This window comes from Sinohyriopsis cumingii, chromosome 5 (genome assembly GCF_028554795.1).
Source record: "Sinohyriopsis cumingii isolate HCF-2022 chromosome 5, ASM2855479v2, whole genome shotgun sequence".
Classification (NCBI taxonomy): Eukaryota; Metazoa; Mollusca; class Bivalvia; order Unionida; family Unionidae; genus Sinohyriopsis; species Sinohyriopsis cumingii.
The window spans coordinates 102297877-102317107 of record NC_142965.1 but is presented as its reverse complement, the minus strand read 5'-3'; the positions used below and the strand labels follow the sequence as shown (position 1 = coordinate 102317107).

The 19231-nt window shown below is 34.7% G+C and overlaps 2 protein-coding genes across 5 annotated transcripts in view; both read right to left on the bottom strand.

The window, feature by feature from the left end:
• Positions 1–2450, bottom strand: part of LOC149799899 (uncharacterized) — a 33410-nt gene extending 30960 nt beyond the window's left edge. Inside the window, exon 1 of the mRNA XM_089959348.1 lies at positions 2241–2450. Coding sequence (XP_089815474.1) covers positions 2241–2351 — 111 coding nt within the window. The 5' untranslated portion in view covers positions 2352–2450. The remainder of the gene's footprint in view (positions 1–2240) is intronic.
• A 15866-nt stretch (positions 2451–18316) lies between these two features.
• The window catches only part of LOC149799897 (uncharacterized), a 71344-nt gene continuing 70429 nt past the window's right edge, over positions 18317–19231 (bottom strand). For all 4 annotated transcript variants that reach the window (XM_089959345.1, XM_089959344.1, XM_089959347.1 and 1 more), the window contains exon 8: positions 18317–19083. In XM_089959345.1, the coding sequence (XP_089815471.1) occupies positions 18970–19083 (114 nt within the window). In that variant the 3' untranslated portion in view covers positions 18317–18969. The remainder of the gene's footprint in view (positions 19084–19231) is intronic.

The following is a 19231-nucleotide window of genomic DNA, read 5'->3' as shown; positions in this document are numbered from 1 at the left end:
TTGTGGTTGCCGAGGCTACAATTATCGTTCTTGTCAATGACTTTGACGGACATATAAAAATATGTAAGAATTGCAAGACGAAGAAGAGCAAGAACAATTACAAGCCGAGACCACAAGTAAAGAGGAGCAGCTGATAACACCCTTACGCGAGCAGTGCATCACAATAGCTCCATTCTTATCGCCCTAGGGTTCATCATAAGCACAACTGTACCAACAATCACAGGAGGCGGTTCAATGTCATCTCTCGTCGTCCCAACACTTAAACATAACCCCTGCAACTAAAAAGCGTATGGTCGACAAAACATCCAGAGCTGTTGCACAGAATGCCGAAAACACTAACAGAAAAAAGAACAGACAGTACTGCCTGGCATTATCGACACTATTGTGTCATTTCTTTGCCATTCTCCGCTCTCACATTAGGAAGCGCATGCACCGTCTGCACCCTTTGCATGACGATGCTTTGTACTGCTGACACATCATGGGCGGATTTAAGACCTCTTTCACGTCTTGCTCGGCCGAACATTTGCTCTTTCTGTGAAATCTGAATTATGGGCAGCTGGCTTCCTTATCAAATTAATAGCAACATCAGTGCCTATTCATATCTTGTCGTTCGCTATAAGAAGTGTATTGTTATACTACTCATCGATACTAACTTGAAGCTCCATTGCAGTTGGAATCATGAAATGGTTGCACACCACCCTCATGCGTAATCTGCTTCTGGCGTGTTCGAGAAATGACTAGTTCTTAGTTAAAATAGTGTGGGCATTCTATGCCTAGCCTACCAATTTCTTTTGTACCCTATCGAGGTTTCATTTTATGATCCCATGATTGCCTATACTTTCACCAGAACGTTTTCATTGTGACTCTGTACTCACGTTTGGGTAAATCATTAATACTTGACCAGCATACACTATACAAAACTATCGTTGGCTTCGCTGTGCTGTTTGAAGTAGGCAACATGGTGTTTCCTTGAATGGGCAAATGCATACACGTTGGGGTTCCATGTACCGCCTCGGTTAAGCTAATAGTCTTGGTTGACATTATAGTTCAACATCGTACCAAGGCTTTGTTTTTTTACTTTGTTTCTTCTGTCAAAGAGTTTCCCCAAAGTAAACTCGTTTCAAAAACAATCATAGGCAACCATATGTTTTGATAGTTTGTATCCTGCATCAGATGCACAAATCAAATCTTTCGGAATATATCTACAATTATTTTTTCTCATTATTATAATTTATGAATCTTAATATTATATGTATACCTGCATGTTGTTTTTAAAATTTAGGAGACAGAAACGTTTATATATTTACCGTGGTTCTTTTACTAATCAGACTGAATAACAAATGAATCATTATATTCTGTAAACACGTTGACCTCGACCAATTTATAGTTTATCGGAATGCAGCGGGATGACTGGTCCAAAATCAAGAGATTTTAAAGCCTTTGTAAAGAGCCTTTTGGACCAGTCTTGACCGGTCACTTTCTTGTGTTAGCGTGTTTTTATGTGCGACTAATGCTTGGCCGTCAGACCAGTTAGGTACGAAAACTGGGACTATTCTTGGAAAGCTTTCATTTACGAGTATCCCCCAGACGTCATTTCTCGTCCTTATTATCCTTTGGGGACTAACATCCCTGAGACCCACCAACAACATCACCACTCAAAATGATGATTTAATCCCACCATCTCCAACTCACCGCTGCTGATACTTCGTACAATGTTTGCATGCATATGCATTCTATTTTATACATCCAGATCAAGCTGTAGGAAGATATATTCAATGAATACCATAATGTGCATACTATTATCTGTACATAATGATATATCTGAAACGTTATATATATTATTTAAATATTCTCCGTTCTGTCAACTTTTGATATCTTTATTGAGCAATGAACTTAATATATATTATAACAAATATACAAAAAGTCATATTTCATACCATGATATTCGTTTTGGATTCCTACCCGCTACCTTCTCACCCCCTCCCCTCCTCGGCCTACATACATAATACGCAATAAACGGCCCCACAAACAATTTTCCTGCATTTTAATTGTTATCAGCTGTTTTGGCGCCCCAAGACCTCTAGCGCCAGGGACAACCACCCTGTCCGCGCCCCCCCCCCCCCATTAGTACGCTAGATATTTCTTCGAGAGCGCGTGTAAAGCATTTTGAAATCGTTTTACAGCTGAAGTTCAAAAAATTCAAGCGAACTTATGCTCAATAAAATCTTTGATATACTTACTGCTAAGGATCCCTTCGACATTCCGAATGTTAGGGTCCCGAGACAAATATTGGACACTTTTAGTCCAGATTTGCCAAGAAAATTGTAGCCAACATTACTACCCGCTGCCATGTTTGCAAGGTGGGGACTCTTATGCTGACCTGAACATATTGCCTAATGTTGTAATCTTGAATATACGTGTAGGAGTCTATCGTTAACTACATTTGTTGCGGCACACTTTTTGACATCCGTGGTGTTAGCACACAGGAACATGCTATTAATAGGTATTCTTAACTAGGAGGGAGCCTTCTGGATTCGCGAGCTGTGGAATTGTCGTGACGTCATGAATAAAACAATATATGGATCCATCTATATTGTATCTACGCGTATTTCAGCGAATATTCAGTGGGCCTAAAATCACAAATCAGAACACACAAACAGCTCTGTTGATCTTATAACTAGGGTACACCTTAGCACGTACAAATATCCCTTGCAAGACGGGTACATAAAATGTCATGAGCGATGGAGAGAGAGAGAGAGAGAGAGAGAGAGAGAGATCATCAAGTTGGCAATCAGAATTATGTTCCAGTCTTAATCATGGGACTTAGGGCAGCTAGAGTTAGCTGAAGAACACGCAGCTTAATCTAACTACGGTAACGGTATATATATATATATATATATATATATATATATATATATATATATATATATATATATATATCTGTGTGTGTGCGTGTGTGTGTGTTTTGCACTTTATCTCATATATTGTCTTGCCGTTACAGTAGTTAGATTATGCAAACACAAAAGCTGGTTTCACTCGTCCATGAGAAAAAGAACTTTCCTCAATGAAGCAATTTAAACATTTGTTAGGAGACAAATTCTGTTCAGAAGTCCTATAGTGACTTTCTTGGAACAATCAAAACTACGTCGCTGTTGGTGACATCACAATATGTTTATTAACTGCATATTCATGATATCATGTAGCAGTTTAACCCGGCAAAACGTGGAGATCTTCAGGGTATTACTCTGAGAACGATGCATCAACGCTATAGGACGCATGACACTAATTATACGGAAAATTAGGAACCGGTCTGTAAACGGGTGAAGATAAAATGGGGCATATATGGGGTGGACTGGCCAGGATTGGTTGATAATGAAAGGTAGTAGAATTTAGTAGAAACAATCTTTTGAGAGTGCATCCTAAAATTGATGGAATTTCATTCCTTTTAAAGTCTTGATTTTGGAACACTCATTACATTACATTAGCACCTGACTAATTAGTGCGGAATTGAGAGCACATGTTTCAAACACATGTAGGGCCAGACAATGCCTCGGCCAATGTTCTTTTTTTTGTACAGTAGTTGTCATCTAGGCTTCATCTATACGGATGATCGTGAGCACTCAGAAATGTAAAGTTATTGAAGTTTTAATATCATAAGTTTGCACACGTTTACTATGGGAGCTGAATTAGTACCATGAGTCCTATAGATGTACATTTTTGAAGAATTCATTCTGCATAAGAAAGAAAAAAAATATTACATCCAGTTATAATGATCCTGGAATAGTAGATGGAAGGTTAAATATATCTTGTGTTGAATTAAAACTTGTGACGGACAGACGATCGAGAGTGGAATACCATGTTCAAATAGGATTTACATTACTTGGTTAAAGAAGGTGAGATAAATAATGATGGTGAATATTAAATATAAAGGTTAAGTTAACCGATAGAGTACTTTTATAACAACAATATTTATGAAATGTTGATGTCACAATATATGTGTTAGTTAGATACATAGACAATATATTTTATAAACATATCTGGTGACTTTGATACTGGTAGCATTTAAAAAATTGATTAGAAGATCTGATTACACCTTTCAAGAACTACCCTTTTTCTAGATAAGATAATTCCACATGAGGAACAATGATGTGTCCGGTAAACAGACAGATAATCTCAGGAAAAGTAGAATAGTTAAGACTTGTGGATGAAAATAATTTATGTCTCCGTCAGCACTAATGTACTCTATCTATGTCGTGTAGAACATTTGTTGACAACGACTCGGTGTTAGTCTGAGCAAGAATAAAGTTAACTGTAAGGATTACGAAGGTTTTACAGTGTTTGATTTATTTAAATTATTGATGCATGAATTTCACTACAGCAAGCTTACACACAAATAAGGCTATATAAAGGGCCTGTTAATTACTAATACTTATTCACTGTGTATCCATTGTGGGCAGAAATTGAAGAATGATATGATGGATAGTATCAAGTCGTGGTGACACTTCTGACTATCCAAAGGAAAATATATTTGAGTTACCTCCAATGAGTACCAACGTTTCTGGACGATTCAAATATTCGTTGAACAGAGTATAAATTAAGAAAAGGTCAAAAATTGAATTCATTCGAAACGGAGAAAGTTGAAAATGAAGATTGCAAAAGAATGGAAAAGCGTTTAATCAAAAGGAATTAAAAATTAAATTTAAGTTGTACAACAAATGTTTACTTAATGAGATGCTAAATACCATCATTTAATAACAATATAAATATGTCCACGTACGGAAACCTGCGTAAACTATGGTCAAGGCTTCAAAAACTAATGTCAAAGTTTGTTCTGTTTCTGAGTTTCAACGCTTGTCCTTTTAATTTTGGTTGGAAAAATATATCACTTGCTTCCAACACTATTTCCACTTGGAATTTTATTTGTCTTCACTTTGAAACATCACCATTAAACGTTTATTATATTTTATATTTTTGATTACAGAATGGTACTTAGGAGCACTGACTAATGTCAGTCACTAAAGCTAGTTTGGCTACGTTAGAGACTTTCTTATTTTTACACGATGTAGCTTAATACAGTCATCAATGATAAACAAAGTATTAGGTCCTAGGTAAACAACAAATCACTAACTCTAACCTAGTATCTAATTCGTCTTCTGCATTTATCACCATCACATTTTCATCTCTGAGTAACCATTATCTATTATACTTGTTAAACGCAAAATCTTAACAGCTGATACCAATTAAATTGGCCAAGTGTTTAATTTCAGATTTTGTACAACAATTATTTTGTGATAAATCCTCAGAATTTTAAGACTCATTAATACATAACCGATTTAAGTTATTATGAATGTTCACCTGACGATCAGACCCATAAAAATTCTAAAAACTGTAAACGTCTACATTTTCTTTTCTGTTGATATATATGCTGACAGACTGTCTAATTTAAACTAATTTTAAATAACTATCTTGCTATCTGTTGTGTGTACTTTGCACATCAAGCCCAATTCAATGCCTGTCAGTGTAAAAACTGTTAACAAATGTACTGGTACCGTCTGCATATTTTGCTACTCATCAAATAAATACACATTGGCTTCTTTTAAACTTCTCCTCAGTTGAAAGCACGGTCAGTAAGCATAACGGACAGTTATTCAATAGCCTCTGGACATTTGTTTCTATTCATGAGATTTAAAACTGTTTCTCACTAACGTTTTGTGCAGTACAAGAAAAAGATCTTGCAACTCATTCCAGGAAAATCAAGTGTGAGATTTGTTCAAATTGTGTTGGCTGCTTTATCGATTATTCTCTTCTTAGAGATTTAGTCAAACAAAAACGCAATTCCATTATCTATTTTTGGCATTTACCGATTCTCAATTCATAAATTCATTCTGAAGAAATTATATCATGTTTTCTATTCCAGATTTAGACCTTCTATCGCTAATGAGGGGTTCTTTTGGCGGGCGGAGGCATATGTTTAGTCTGAAATGCCGAGTAAAAGCAAATTTATACAGTGGATAATGATCTGTTGCTATCTAAACGTCTAATGATAGTAAAAACGTTGTAGTAACACAACAGTCTTTGATTCAACAAGCGGTGGATACTGATCACTTTTCCACCCAGGCTCCAGGTACTGTCGGAGTGGCCAGTCTCGCTTGATGTAGTGGGAATCTCTCGCACGACTATCCCATTCGCAGAGAAAACATCAGTACTTTTGTATATCCAGTCTGCAGACCAAGCAAGAGAGCAAGACCCTTCAAATCGCCAGAAAGCTTCCCATGATGTAGTTTATGCACGTCATACCTTGTTTTATATTTTCATAGGTTTCCTTTATAGGACTGCATAATCAACTGGAATTGATGGCAAGATCACCTTCCATGAAGAAGAATGGGATAAAATCCTTTTGACGCTCATGCAACATGGAAACCATAACATCACCTGCCAGGAGAATTCCACTGCTGTAGTCTGGAGCCCAACAGCTCTTGGATTGTTTCAAATCTCTGACAAGTTAATTCAGTAAACATTGTTTAATTAGGTGTAGTTGAGAGGAGGAGGATCGGAGAAAATATGGGTCATGTAACATTGATGGTTCAGGACTAGAAGTTTCTTCCTCTTCATCTTCCTCGTCTGACTCAAGTGAGAATGATTCTGGTGCATTCCTTCTCCGTGGAGGACTGTGAGTATAGCTGATGGAATGTTTGGATAATGCACAGTCCACTGTTCTTCATTGACACACCTTTCCCAACTGGAAGCACCATGCAGAAGTAACAATTGCCGATATGATATGTTGGCACTCTCCAAATCATTGGCACTGCAAATGGCTTGATTTCATTTTCCTGTTCAACCACTGGGAAAGACTTGTTGCACAAGTGTTGCAGCATATGTTTGGGGCCCACCTCTTGTCCTGATCTCCAAGTTCGCAGCCAAAATAAAGGTGATAGGCTTTCTTAACAACAGTGGTTATGCTGCGCTTATGTGATGCAAAGGTCACATCACCACAAACATAGCTGAACTTATCTGCATTGTTCACACAAGAAGCATGTCTGCTCACTTTGGCTAAACAGAAATGTATCCATTTGTACTGGCAAACAAGAGAGGACGACACTTTATAATGTATAGAACTGATATAGGGCGATTTATTCAGAAGAGTGATGTAAGCATAACTATGATTGCATCATCCATGACATCTAGGAATAATCATGTATGACGCAACACCTGCTTCAGATTGCATCATGCATTAATTTGCTTAAAACGCAAGTACTGTCCAAACACGATCACAGATTTATTAATAGAATCAGTCAAAGACCTATTTTAGTAATTTCTGGTTTAAATTGAGATCCTTTCCCTTTATAACTCACTTATCCTTCGCCATTCCCATGTCAATGGTCGTATATACTGACACAGTATCATATATTTATACCTAGAGCCAATCAATAATTCAAAGCATCATTTTCGTTCTCAGTGATCCAGAATAAGTAAAGTTTGACTATATTTATTTCGGAATTTTTTGGGCTGTAGACAAGTACAATATTCAAACTGTTTTCTTACCTTTGAAAAGATCTAAGAAAACCGTATAAAGGTAATTAAATCTGGAATGTAATAATATGTATGCACTATTATACCAACATCGTCCTGTTACTCCTGAATGTTACAATGAGAAAATGATAAAGCAAGTTATGTACAGGTATTAGTTTGGTTTTCTTACGAAATTGCTTCTTAATTCATCTATGACGACAATTAAATGAAAAATATCATATCTATTAAAGTGTTAAAATTAGCTTTAAATATTTCTCCTTTAGTTAAGTTCGGTTTTAACTGTCTCAGTTCTACCGCTATGTACGAGTCTTTTTTAAACATCTAATTGATTTATCAATGCATTTGTCTCGCACATCTTTTATACATAAATCATAAATTGTTTGTATACATCTAATCATTCTGCCTTTTATATTAGTTTCGTTATGTCCTATGTGTGTTGATTATGTCTGTAACAAAGTTCACTCTTTACCTGCAACTCTGATACGGTATTGGTATTAGATATGATCTTCTAGTTCAAGTCAGCAACGGTTTTGCAAACTTTAAAGCGTTCTAATTTCTAGATTCTGGAGGGGTATGGGGATTTTGTTATTTATATCTCTATGCAAGTATTCCAGCTGGGATTGCAAAATAAAAACATTTCATCATTTCGTGTTGTAAGGCATATATTTCACTATTTGTCATCTAGTCAATTAATTTTTAAATGTTAGGTACCTGGGTATGTAAATTCTTTTTATTGTTACTTTCAATCTGTTTATGCATTTCTGTCAGTTGTTTGGCTCTTTCAATACCACTCAGTTAAATAACAGTTAATTTGATGTCTGCATTTTCTCTCCGCAACATAGTATCATTCAAAGTATTACGATTCAATATTACATCTTAAATATCAATATGTCTTTGTACAGACTGTAATTTAGCTTTTCCAGTTCATATTACTGTATCACCTAAAGTTCTGTGATATGGGTTTTATCCAAATTTTAAGCAATTGATAATTGTTTAGCTTTGTGTTGGACTTTGCTGCATGTCACTGATATTACACTGTCCTGTATGTCTTTCATTCAGTAGTATCTTTCAGTGATATATTTGTCATTATTTTATTATTTACAACAGGACAAAAACTTACAGTAAATTTATATGGTGATAATCTATTACTTTTTCCATCTTTATCTCAGAAGCTTACATTTAGTTTCTTTGACTGTACTCATCTGTAATTGGTTGTAATGACCATTAACATTGTACAAAGCAAATTATACATTAAAAACAGTTTGGATTCTTGTACATGTGTGCAAGAGTATTTCAATATTTTATGTACATTGTCCTATTCAAGAGGATATTGGACGGTCTAAAATATCCACAAAAGTTATCAAATTTATTACATGCCAGGTTAATAAATCTTAATAATGTGCTATTGTTACTCAGAGTTATTTTTATCTTTTGAAGCATGTTTCTATAGTGTTTTCCTTGCTATGATCTACAGTCCTTGCCTGTATTACCTTTTCATGTGCAATTCATTGTCGTAAAAACCATCAATTATTACTAGTGTCCTTGCGTTAGTCTTGATATTTTTGTAGTAAAAGATAATGGTTTTGTTTCAGTAAAGACATTGTTATATCCAACAACAAATACATTTATTTGTAATGAAATGGTTATTTTACATTTTTTATCAATTTTTTAAAAATAGATTTCATTTTCAAACAGCCCATTGTAATACAACCTTCTATTTGGATAAAAACACTTTAAAAAGCAATGATTTGTACAAAAGGCACATATTTTTCCATTAAAGTTTTACTTTCAATCTAAAACTTTGTTGGAAGTGCTTCCACAATGGAATGACAAAGTCGATGATAACTGGAGCTTCATTCCAAAACTTTGTGAACCTCTCTATCAATTGTTCCTTCATCTTCCAAAATTGGTTTCAACCCCTTTGTGTCTGACGTCTTTGTATTGTTTATATTTGTACTGCATTGTTTCCTGTCTCTTGTAACTGTCGTACTTTTTCATGATTAAAATAAACTCTTCATGGTTGATTCCATTGTCACTGATCGCTTTTCTTTTCCAGTCAGTACCATTTAACTTGCCAATGCCTGATCCTACTGTTTCATCACATTGTCAGTTTCTTTTTGATAGACGATCCCTTAAAATATAAAATCGTAAGAATGGTTCATCAAGCCCACTAAAAGGCAAAACAGCAATACACGGGTATTTATTCATGAAACACCTAATTCAGCTTATGTTATTCCCATGTAATTACTTCATATAAATTTAAGAATCTTTGTCTTTTCAAAGAGGACCGAATTTAAACAAATGATTACCTTTGCTCAACTGTAGAATGAAAAAGAAAAGCCTCCTAGCAAAGAGTATGACCTATTGAAAATGTATATATGGATTTAAAATGTTATCTTTTTTGTCAGATTAAAACTAAATTATCAGTTAGGATGAAAACAAATGTTACATTTTCCTGGTTTGGAATACTCATTTGATGTTTTAATGCTCTGAGTATTACCTGGTGTTTTCATTATTGCACTTCTTATGCAGGAGATAAACTATATATATATATATATATATATATATATATATATATATATATATATATATATATATATATATATATATATATATATATATAATTTTATTTCATTTTGCTATTGCAATGTAACATTGTATGTTGGACTTGACCACAATTATTATTTTATTCATTGTAAACAAATAATACATATGGAAATTATTCTCTATGTGCATCGGTTTAAAATCAGTATTATGACAAACAGAAGTAAATAGTTTATTTGAGTCTAGAATTTGGAATTTCCTAAGTGCATTATAGATAATCCAGGTTATTGTTCTGTAAACATCAGGATCATTCTTGAAGGTTGTTTTCCATTAGGTAATCATTTTATAGAAAATGCTAATTGTGACCTGAAGTCATGTAGAGAAATATATATATAGTGTAACTGAGAGGATTTCATCAATTTGTTTTTAGATCTAGCACCTTGAAATTGTATATATTGTTGTGTCCAGTTGGGATGAATTTTATTTCTTCAAATTACTGAATTCAAGAGATTAGTTTCTCTGGAAACACAGAAGTGCTCTGATAACATTCTTGGATAAAGACATTCACTGGAATTTACAGCGAATTCAAACCAGGAATTATATTACTGTGATTCAACAAAAAGACTGATGGCATATCAACACTCTAGGAGCTATAACAGACACAGGACTGCCTTCAGTTTTGGGATTTATTTGGGACTTGTACTGAATTTTATTCAGAACCTTTAATTACTAGGACTTGTAATTCTTGGATTATTTTGAGATTTAATTCGCAATACCGTAAGTTCTCTGTTTTTTCAATTTTACCTTACATGCAAGGGTGATAAAATATTTGTTAAATTTTACAAAGCAAGTTTTCTTTCATTATTTACATTTACTTTTTTAAGAGCTTAGACTCATGACAATAAATATATATATATATATATATATATATATATATATATATATATTGAGATCGAAAGAGCATCGACCTTGGATGCAGAGGTGTTGCAGGTTTGAACACCAGCTGAGTCATACCAAACACTTATTAAAATGGTACAAGCAGCTGCCTTGCTTGAATCTAACCATTAGTAGGTTAGTGTCAGGACTGGTTGGCCTGGTTTCAGGATGATGTGACTGGGTGGGACATGATACTACATGTCAATGGGATGATGACCCTGTGCTAGTCAGCAGTATAAACTGTCACACTCCAGGATAATGTGACTGGGTGGGACATGATGCTACATGTCAGTGGCATGATGACCCTGTGCTAGACAGCAGTATGAACTGTCACTGCAGGATAATGTGACTGGGTGGGACATGATGCTGCATGTCAGTGGCATGATGACCCTGTGCTAGATAGCAGTATAAACTGTCACACTGCAGGATACCATAGTGATATGACTTAATATTTTTTAAAGCTACATTCAAAATCCAAAACACATACACACACACATAGAGAAAGATAGATAGGTAGATTGATAGATAGGTAGATATATTTACATACCTACATCCATACATATAAGAATCGTCATCCATATGTTGCCAACTAAACGAATAAAAAACCACCAATAACAGCACAAACACCATATGAATGTAACCCTTTTTAAACAAATGCAAAAATAATAGAGGAGAATGTGTCTATAACATGCTTCCCAAATTAAGAATGAGATATATGCATGGATGTATTGGCAGTTAATGCCACCTCAGCACAATCATGCCAATTAAACAATATTCCAGATATGTAAAAACCAAGAATAACACCGAAACCCAATTTAAACACTTTGAAACAAGTGTAAACATGAACAGAGAAACAGATTTATGTTCTTCTCAATTCAAGAAACCCAGTCTGAGGGTTCTGAGGCACTGAATACAGTAAGTTTCCTTTGCAATTCTGGTTTCAAAGTTCCAGTTTGACTGTTGGCTATGAAACGATGCCCCATGGATGAAAAGTGTTCTGCAGTGGGCATCTGGCAAACATTAGGGATTACCAGTTGGATTCATCTTCCAGTAAAGGTTTTCATTCCCCCTCCCACACACACACACATACTGGATGGACCAAAATTATGCATTTTGCTAAGTATATCACATTTTGTGTTTTGCATGTGATGGTGATCTCCATTGCTTGAAATATCACTACTTTTGGTTATAGTTGACATTGGTCAAAACAGTTTTCTTATCAAACTAAAAGACCCTTTCATCCAAAATACAAATTCATGTAGTCTGAAGTAAAATGTTTTCTGCTTTTTATTATATATATATATATATATATATATATATATATATATATATATATATATATATATATATTAGAATATCTATTATTTGATTTAGATTTGAAGAACAGAACAGTATGTTAATACTGAGAACCATATGGCTGTCTGTAGTTGGGTTGGTCAGCACCCTGAAAAAGCATATGGACCAATGCTAACCATTTTCTTTTTTTCCAATATTAGATCCGTTAAAAAGTTTACACACACGCACGCACGCATGCACGCACACACACACATGCACACACACACACACACACACACACACAGAGGCCATTACAAAATTTTCAACCCGAAGATCTTTTTCTTGTTTGACAAAATGAACCAAATATATTAGTTTTGGTTTGGCTTGGTGACAATCTAATCTGCACTCTACTGAATATGCATCCCACATCTTAATCACTGATCCTCTACAGTATGCCCCATCACTATGCACTGTAGCTCTGGACAGACAAATGTAATTTAAGATCTGTGTATGGACCGCCTGAAGCAATGCTGTATTTCATCATGATAACAGTAGAGACTGCAGTCATAATCCTAATCATATACACACAAAATCAAACAGAAGTAGAACATACTATCTAGATACAATGCATGAATGATATGACAATGTTTGCCCATCAAACAGTAGTAAACTAACTTCAGTGATACAGTGCATTATGGGATAGAATTTACAAAAACAAACAGCAGTGGAACTTTCTTCAGAAAGTGCATGATGGGACAGTGTGAAATAAGCTGTAGAACTTACCTTGGCAGTACAACACATCTAAGATGTGAGGAGACAATATTTACATATCAAACTTTTGTAGAACTTACTTCAGAGGAATAATGAAGGATGGTTTAGTTTGGTGGGATATAACACCATTTTACAGAATATAATAGGTTGTACATGGTGGCCAGTATATTTGGTGGAGAAGTACACAGGAAAAAGAACCACTAGCCCAAGTAAAACTTAAGTTAATGGCACCCAAATGGACAGAGGTCAGTGATCTGTAAAATCAAGCATTTTAGATCATTTGGTCACTCTGGGCATCCAGTGCATGGTAGGACTGTGTTTACAAATCAAACAGTAACCAAACTTATTTTCTTTGTACACTGCATGCATGACATAACGGGACAATGTTACAAATCAAACAGTGGTACAACTTACTTCAGATGTATAGGGCATGATGGAACAGTGTTTACAAATCAAATGTCAGTAGAACTTACTTCATATATACATTCCATGCGTGATATTATGGGTCAATGTTTTCAATGAAAAAGACATAGAACTTATTTCAGAGACGAAGTACATGATGGGACAGTATTTACAAACTAAACAGTTGTGGAACTTACTGGCACTTCAGATGCATAATGCATGCATGTTATACTGGGACAGTATTTACATATAAATCAGTAGAATCAATTATAATATATGGAATGCTGACATTCAGGATGGAACTAACAGATAAACAAGCAAGTAAACTGTCTTTCACATAAGATGTTTAATCATTACAGCAAAGAAAGAAAGATTTGGTCAAACTAAAACATAACGACACACTCTCGGTTCTCTATGCTGCCATAGCTAAACTTAAACACTTGATCCAGGTTTATTTTGTATCATTTCAAATTGTTTTTCTTTTACCAAGAACAGAATTAGAGAATGACCTGTCATTGTCTGATCACGACATTTATAAAGAGCCTAATGGTAATACAGAAACTAGAACTGGCTCCGAAGGGCATACATGACCCTGCCAAAGTTGTCCAATTAAATTAAATTTGCATCAAGCCATGCTGGGTCCGTAACTCAGTCATGTTTTGATACACAACAGTGAAAACCAAACTTAACCTGGGTCTGCATAATAATAAGCGTCACCACAAAATTTAGTTCAAACTCATCAAAGACTTGCTACTTCAAAAGATACCATGTGGAAATGAACTTTAACATACAAATGTATGCTTGTGTCAAATTGTGCCCATAAAACAATTTGTTAGAAAGGTTAAAAATTAAACTCAATCAAGGTCTTATGATTTACAGACATACCAAATAATTTGAATCAATGAAGTCCCTTAAATTTATGAAGTTGATAAAAAGTAATTGACATTCAGAAAGCACAGACATATGGATATGGATTATACATCCTCCTCATTCAAAAGAAATTTGTGGAAATGTCAATTAGGTGGTTGAACACATCTTCGCTTTGAACTCTTCAAATCTGAAAATCCCAGATCTTATGTTGGATTTTTCTCTCGTGAAACAACTTATCTACTTACAATTTTTTTTTTAAACATTCACCATTCAGTTTGAAACTGTCTGCTGTTTTGTATTCATATTCACAAGTTCCTGATGTACAAATGGCAAAAATTAATGGTATTGAATAAGTTAATGCTTGTCATCTAGCATTTTAGCAAAAATAAAGATATTCCTTTCTTATCTGATTCATCAGATTTATTTAATTGTATGTTTCCAAGGAATAAAACGAGCGAAGTTAAAGTTACTCCTTGGTTTTCTCAGATTCAGTGTGATGAATTTAAAAACTGTGAGGACTGTATCATGCAACCAGTCATCCCTCATATCTATGCCACTTGGGATAACATGGCCCATCATATAATGCATGTATGAGCATGGGTCCCATTTTAATTGGCATAATTTATTTATTCTATCATTGCTGTGTATTTTATTTCACTTTACTGTACTTCCTAATTGATTGTCACAGAATAAGGCAAAGAAGTAACTTGGTTTTGTCTTAAAACAATTAGACTATTTCTCGTTGTACATGCGTACAACGTTATATAGGGTGAATATGTTTTTCCAGGTAAGCGACTGTATATCATGTACCTAGCCACAGATTACTTGTGTCAGGTATCATGACTAACATGAGGTGCACGGGTATTCTACCCCGACTTGTACTCACTCTCCTATGGATTTAAGTAAGATGAATCACGAAAATCCACACTGGTCATTTTTGGATCACGTCAAGGAGTATACACTCTCCTTTATTCTCCAGCCATAGGGGTAAGTGTTAAATTTACATTCTATTTATTTGATAGGCGAAGCTTATTCGGTTTGTACTGTGTTATCGCGTAATAATGTTTATTACAACGCAGATTTTTAAAAGTAGTATCATATATATAGAAATTATGCATAAACTATTATGTCCCATTTGGTTTTATTATAGCTGCGTATGTGAATCTGTAGCAGCGTCTGTGTTGGCAGCTGTTTCTGTATTGGAAGATGATTCTGACTGTGTTCGTAGCTGACTGTTATAGGAGCTGACTATTATGGTAGCTGACCGTGTCTGTAGCCGTGAATGTACATGAAATGTCATTGTGAATATAACTAGAGCGGTCCGAAGCTGTACGAAGCAGTCTAAGGTTTCTTGGAGTCATCTGGAGTTTCCAGAACAACGCTGTCTGTTGTGATAAGATTATTGTGAATCTTAGTCGTGATAAGATTATTTTGAATCTTTAGGTGTGTCAAAGATTATTGTGAATCTTTAGGTGTGTCAAAGATTATTTTGAATCTTAAGTTGTTTCAAAGACTCTTTTTGAATCTTTATAATTTTGTTCTTGTTGAACAACGTACTGTTTAAGGGGTAAGTGCAGCCCATGAAGGTTCTTGGATCTGCACTTCATTTTATTCAATATTTGTTTTTTTTATTTTCAATTGCATTTTTACATCATATATTTATCATTATTAACTCATTCATAAATTTCCATCTTTCTTACATTGTGTTTGGCTTGTTCATTTCGTCCAAAAACCCACTCGGTTACAATTCTGCGACATTGATCAGAATCATTACTTTGATGTATTCATGCAAAACATACCCCAATATGCTTGGCATATACCTCCTATAATGTGACTTAAATTATGTGGCAGACCATTATTGCTATGTTGTAAAAGGAATAGAAGGAAGCCCTGTAGTTAACACTAGCATTAGACACGTGACATAATTTTCCCATCTTCAAATTCAAGTGCAGCATCTCTGATTTAAACTACTGACATTATAATAACTAATTAATTTTTCTTTGCATATCTTCATAATTCATAATCACTTTATGTTTATCAATAATTGAAATGCTCCAGTAGGGGATTCTTTTTCTCTTAATGTTTGTATATTTGATGTCACAATAAAGTATATATAAGAACGTGAAGGGATGTACATGTAACTCAGTATGGTACAACAGGGGGTTTAGTTATTTATACTGGTATTTTATATAGGCAGGTAATATGGGTTATATCAACTACCTGAATTTATCCCCTAAGCCATAGACAATGGGTATGTGATCTTTACCATATCACTTGCCCATCAATTAAAATGATGTATTTCACTTGCCCATCAATTAAAATGACGTATTTCATTTGCCCATCAATTAAAATGACCTATTTGTCATGAAGTGTGCCCTTTTAATTATGATATAAGTGTATTTGCCAACCTCCCCTAAAAATATATTAATAATCATGTAAAATGTGATGTTGACAATCATACCCTATGAGATACTAATAGTCCTGCCATGAGATGCTGACAAACATGCCATATGATAGGTTGATAATCATGCCATATGAGATATGCACAATCATCCATATGAGATGTTGACAATTATATCATATGAGATGCCAATAAACATACCCTATAAGAAGCACACAATCATGACATATGAGTAAAAAGCACAATAATTTTGTTATGTAATCAAACAGTGACAGATGTTCAAAAAATATTTGAAACACTAAGAAAGGCCAGATGCTCTACTGGCTGAAAGGAATTTTTAAAAAGTCAAGATGACACCAGTTTCTCTTTCAAACTGCAGAGTGTTGAAACAATGTGATATTTCTGAGCAAAAACAAGATATTAAGCTGTTGTGATAACCATACTGGACGTAAGATCAGCACCACATTCATTTAGAATCACCTAGACATCACGAGTTCTTTTGGTGCAAGCCCTATCTCAAAATGAACATTGATTCAGTAGTAGCAATGATAAGATGATTATCAATATGGCCATTGTAGCAGCCTTATTGAATTAAGATTTTCATTGCTTTCGTTTAGGACCAACTAAATATCATAAAAAGTCTTGAGGTGAAAACCCCATGTGAATATAGTCACCAATTCTGGAAGAGTGGCAATGACAAGTTTTCAACATGGCAGTAAATGTAACCATACTGGAGGCCAGCTCTGCATTTTTTTTTTCTTCATTTAGTACTAAATGCCGTATGAAACTTTGGTGAATACCCCATGTTGATTTGATCATCCATTCAGGAAGAGTAATGAAAAGATGTTCAAGATGGTCACTATGGCAGCCATATTAATGTCAGTGCAGCCCTATGTTTTTATTTAGGACCAACTAAAAAGAACTAGATGAAGCCTTCTGACCATTTCAGCCACCCATTCAGAAGGAGTAGCAATTAACAAAACTTTCACTATTCAATGGTGGTCATATTGGTATGTCAGATCTGCAAACTTTTCATTGATGACCAATTAGAAACAATGTTTTTCAGTGAAAACCCTATGATAAGAGCACTATCCATTCAAAGAAAGTAGTGACAAGATTTCAAGCTGGTCACTGTGATGACCGTTTAGGGTGTCTGGATGGCAACATTTCCAGTTAAAACCAAGTACAAGATGGGATGAATTTGCATGTGTAAAATTTCATGTCATTCCTCCAAGTACTTTAGGAGGAATTGAGATAACAAACTAATGGATAGAAGACAGACAGACAGATGACTGATGAGGGACAACAGCCATCCTATAAGTTTTTCAGGTATATAACCAGCAGAGTTAATTTAGAAAAGCTATAAGTGAAGAGAATTACTTATGCCACAACCATGAATTCATTATGTATATGTCTGATGCTCACAACTGTGTAGTCTGACATGAATATATGCATGACTCTCACAATTGCGGAGCCTGACATGATATAGGTTCCTTGTTATTAAATTGTGAACTATGCATTAAACAGGGTATACAAAGACATCAAATTGTGTGATGTATGGTGTCTTAAAAACTCCAAACAGACAAATCAAATTCAACAAAATTTATTCTGAATTTATGTTTGCTTGATTTAAACTAATTAATAAAAAGCAAGCAGAATCAGGAATCATGATGCATACCACACATGATCTGTCATTATATCTACCACATTTCTTGCCTTGCCTCCACTTCTCCTTCTTCTGTCCAAACTGAGAATCTACAAATCCCCTAAAATCACATACAGCTTGACCCTAATGAAATATTGTTTTTCCTTCAGGTTTTTATCATAATTATTGGCTTAACAAACCTATGTAGTGCCAAAATTGGACAGAACCCACCCACTCTCAAGATGCGTTGGGAGTAGGAGGTAGTTGGCGTTGGTAAGTCTCAGCTGGAGAGAGTAAAAAAAATCAAATAGAATTACAATATCTGTAAAAATGTCTACACTTCTAAGTGTATATGACATGTTCATAGAAAACATTCTCAAAATGTGATAGAAAACAATATAATTTTTTCCCTTTAAAACTCCATTTTCATCTCTTGAATATAATTGATATATGCTAAATGTTAAGGAACAAAGAAACAAAACTGCATAGCAACAAGCTTAGAAAAAAGTCCTGCTATCTGAGTAACATTTTTCCAGCTTAGAATAGCTGAGACTAAATTGAGAATACAAGTCTCTGAATATCAAAGAGAAGCTGTCTATATTTTGATGGATCGGTTGAATTCATTGAATCTATCAGGACCATTCAATCTCCATATCATATCATATGGGTAGTATGACATTCTGGGACTTGCTGCATCTAGTTCTGCCACCTACAATGACAAAAACATGACTCATGTGACCAAAAAGTGACTCAGGACAGTCTCTATACAACAACTATTTAGTCTCTTGTCAAATATAGTCTAAAATAAGTCAATTTTATGTCAAGATATGGACACACACACACACATAAATGGATGG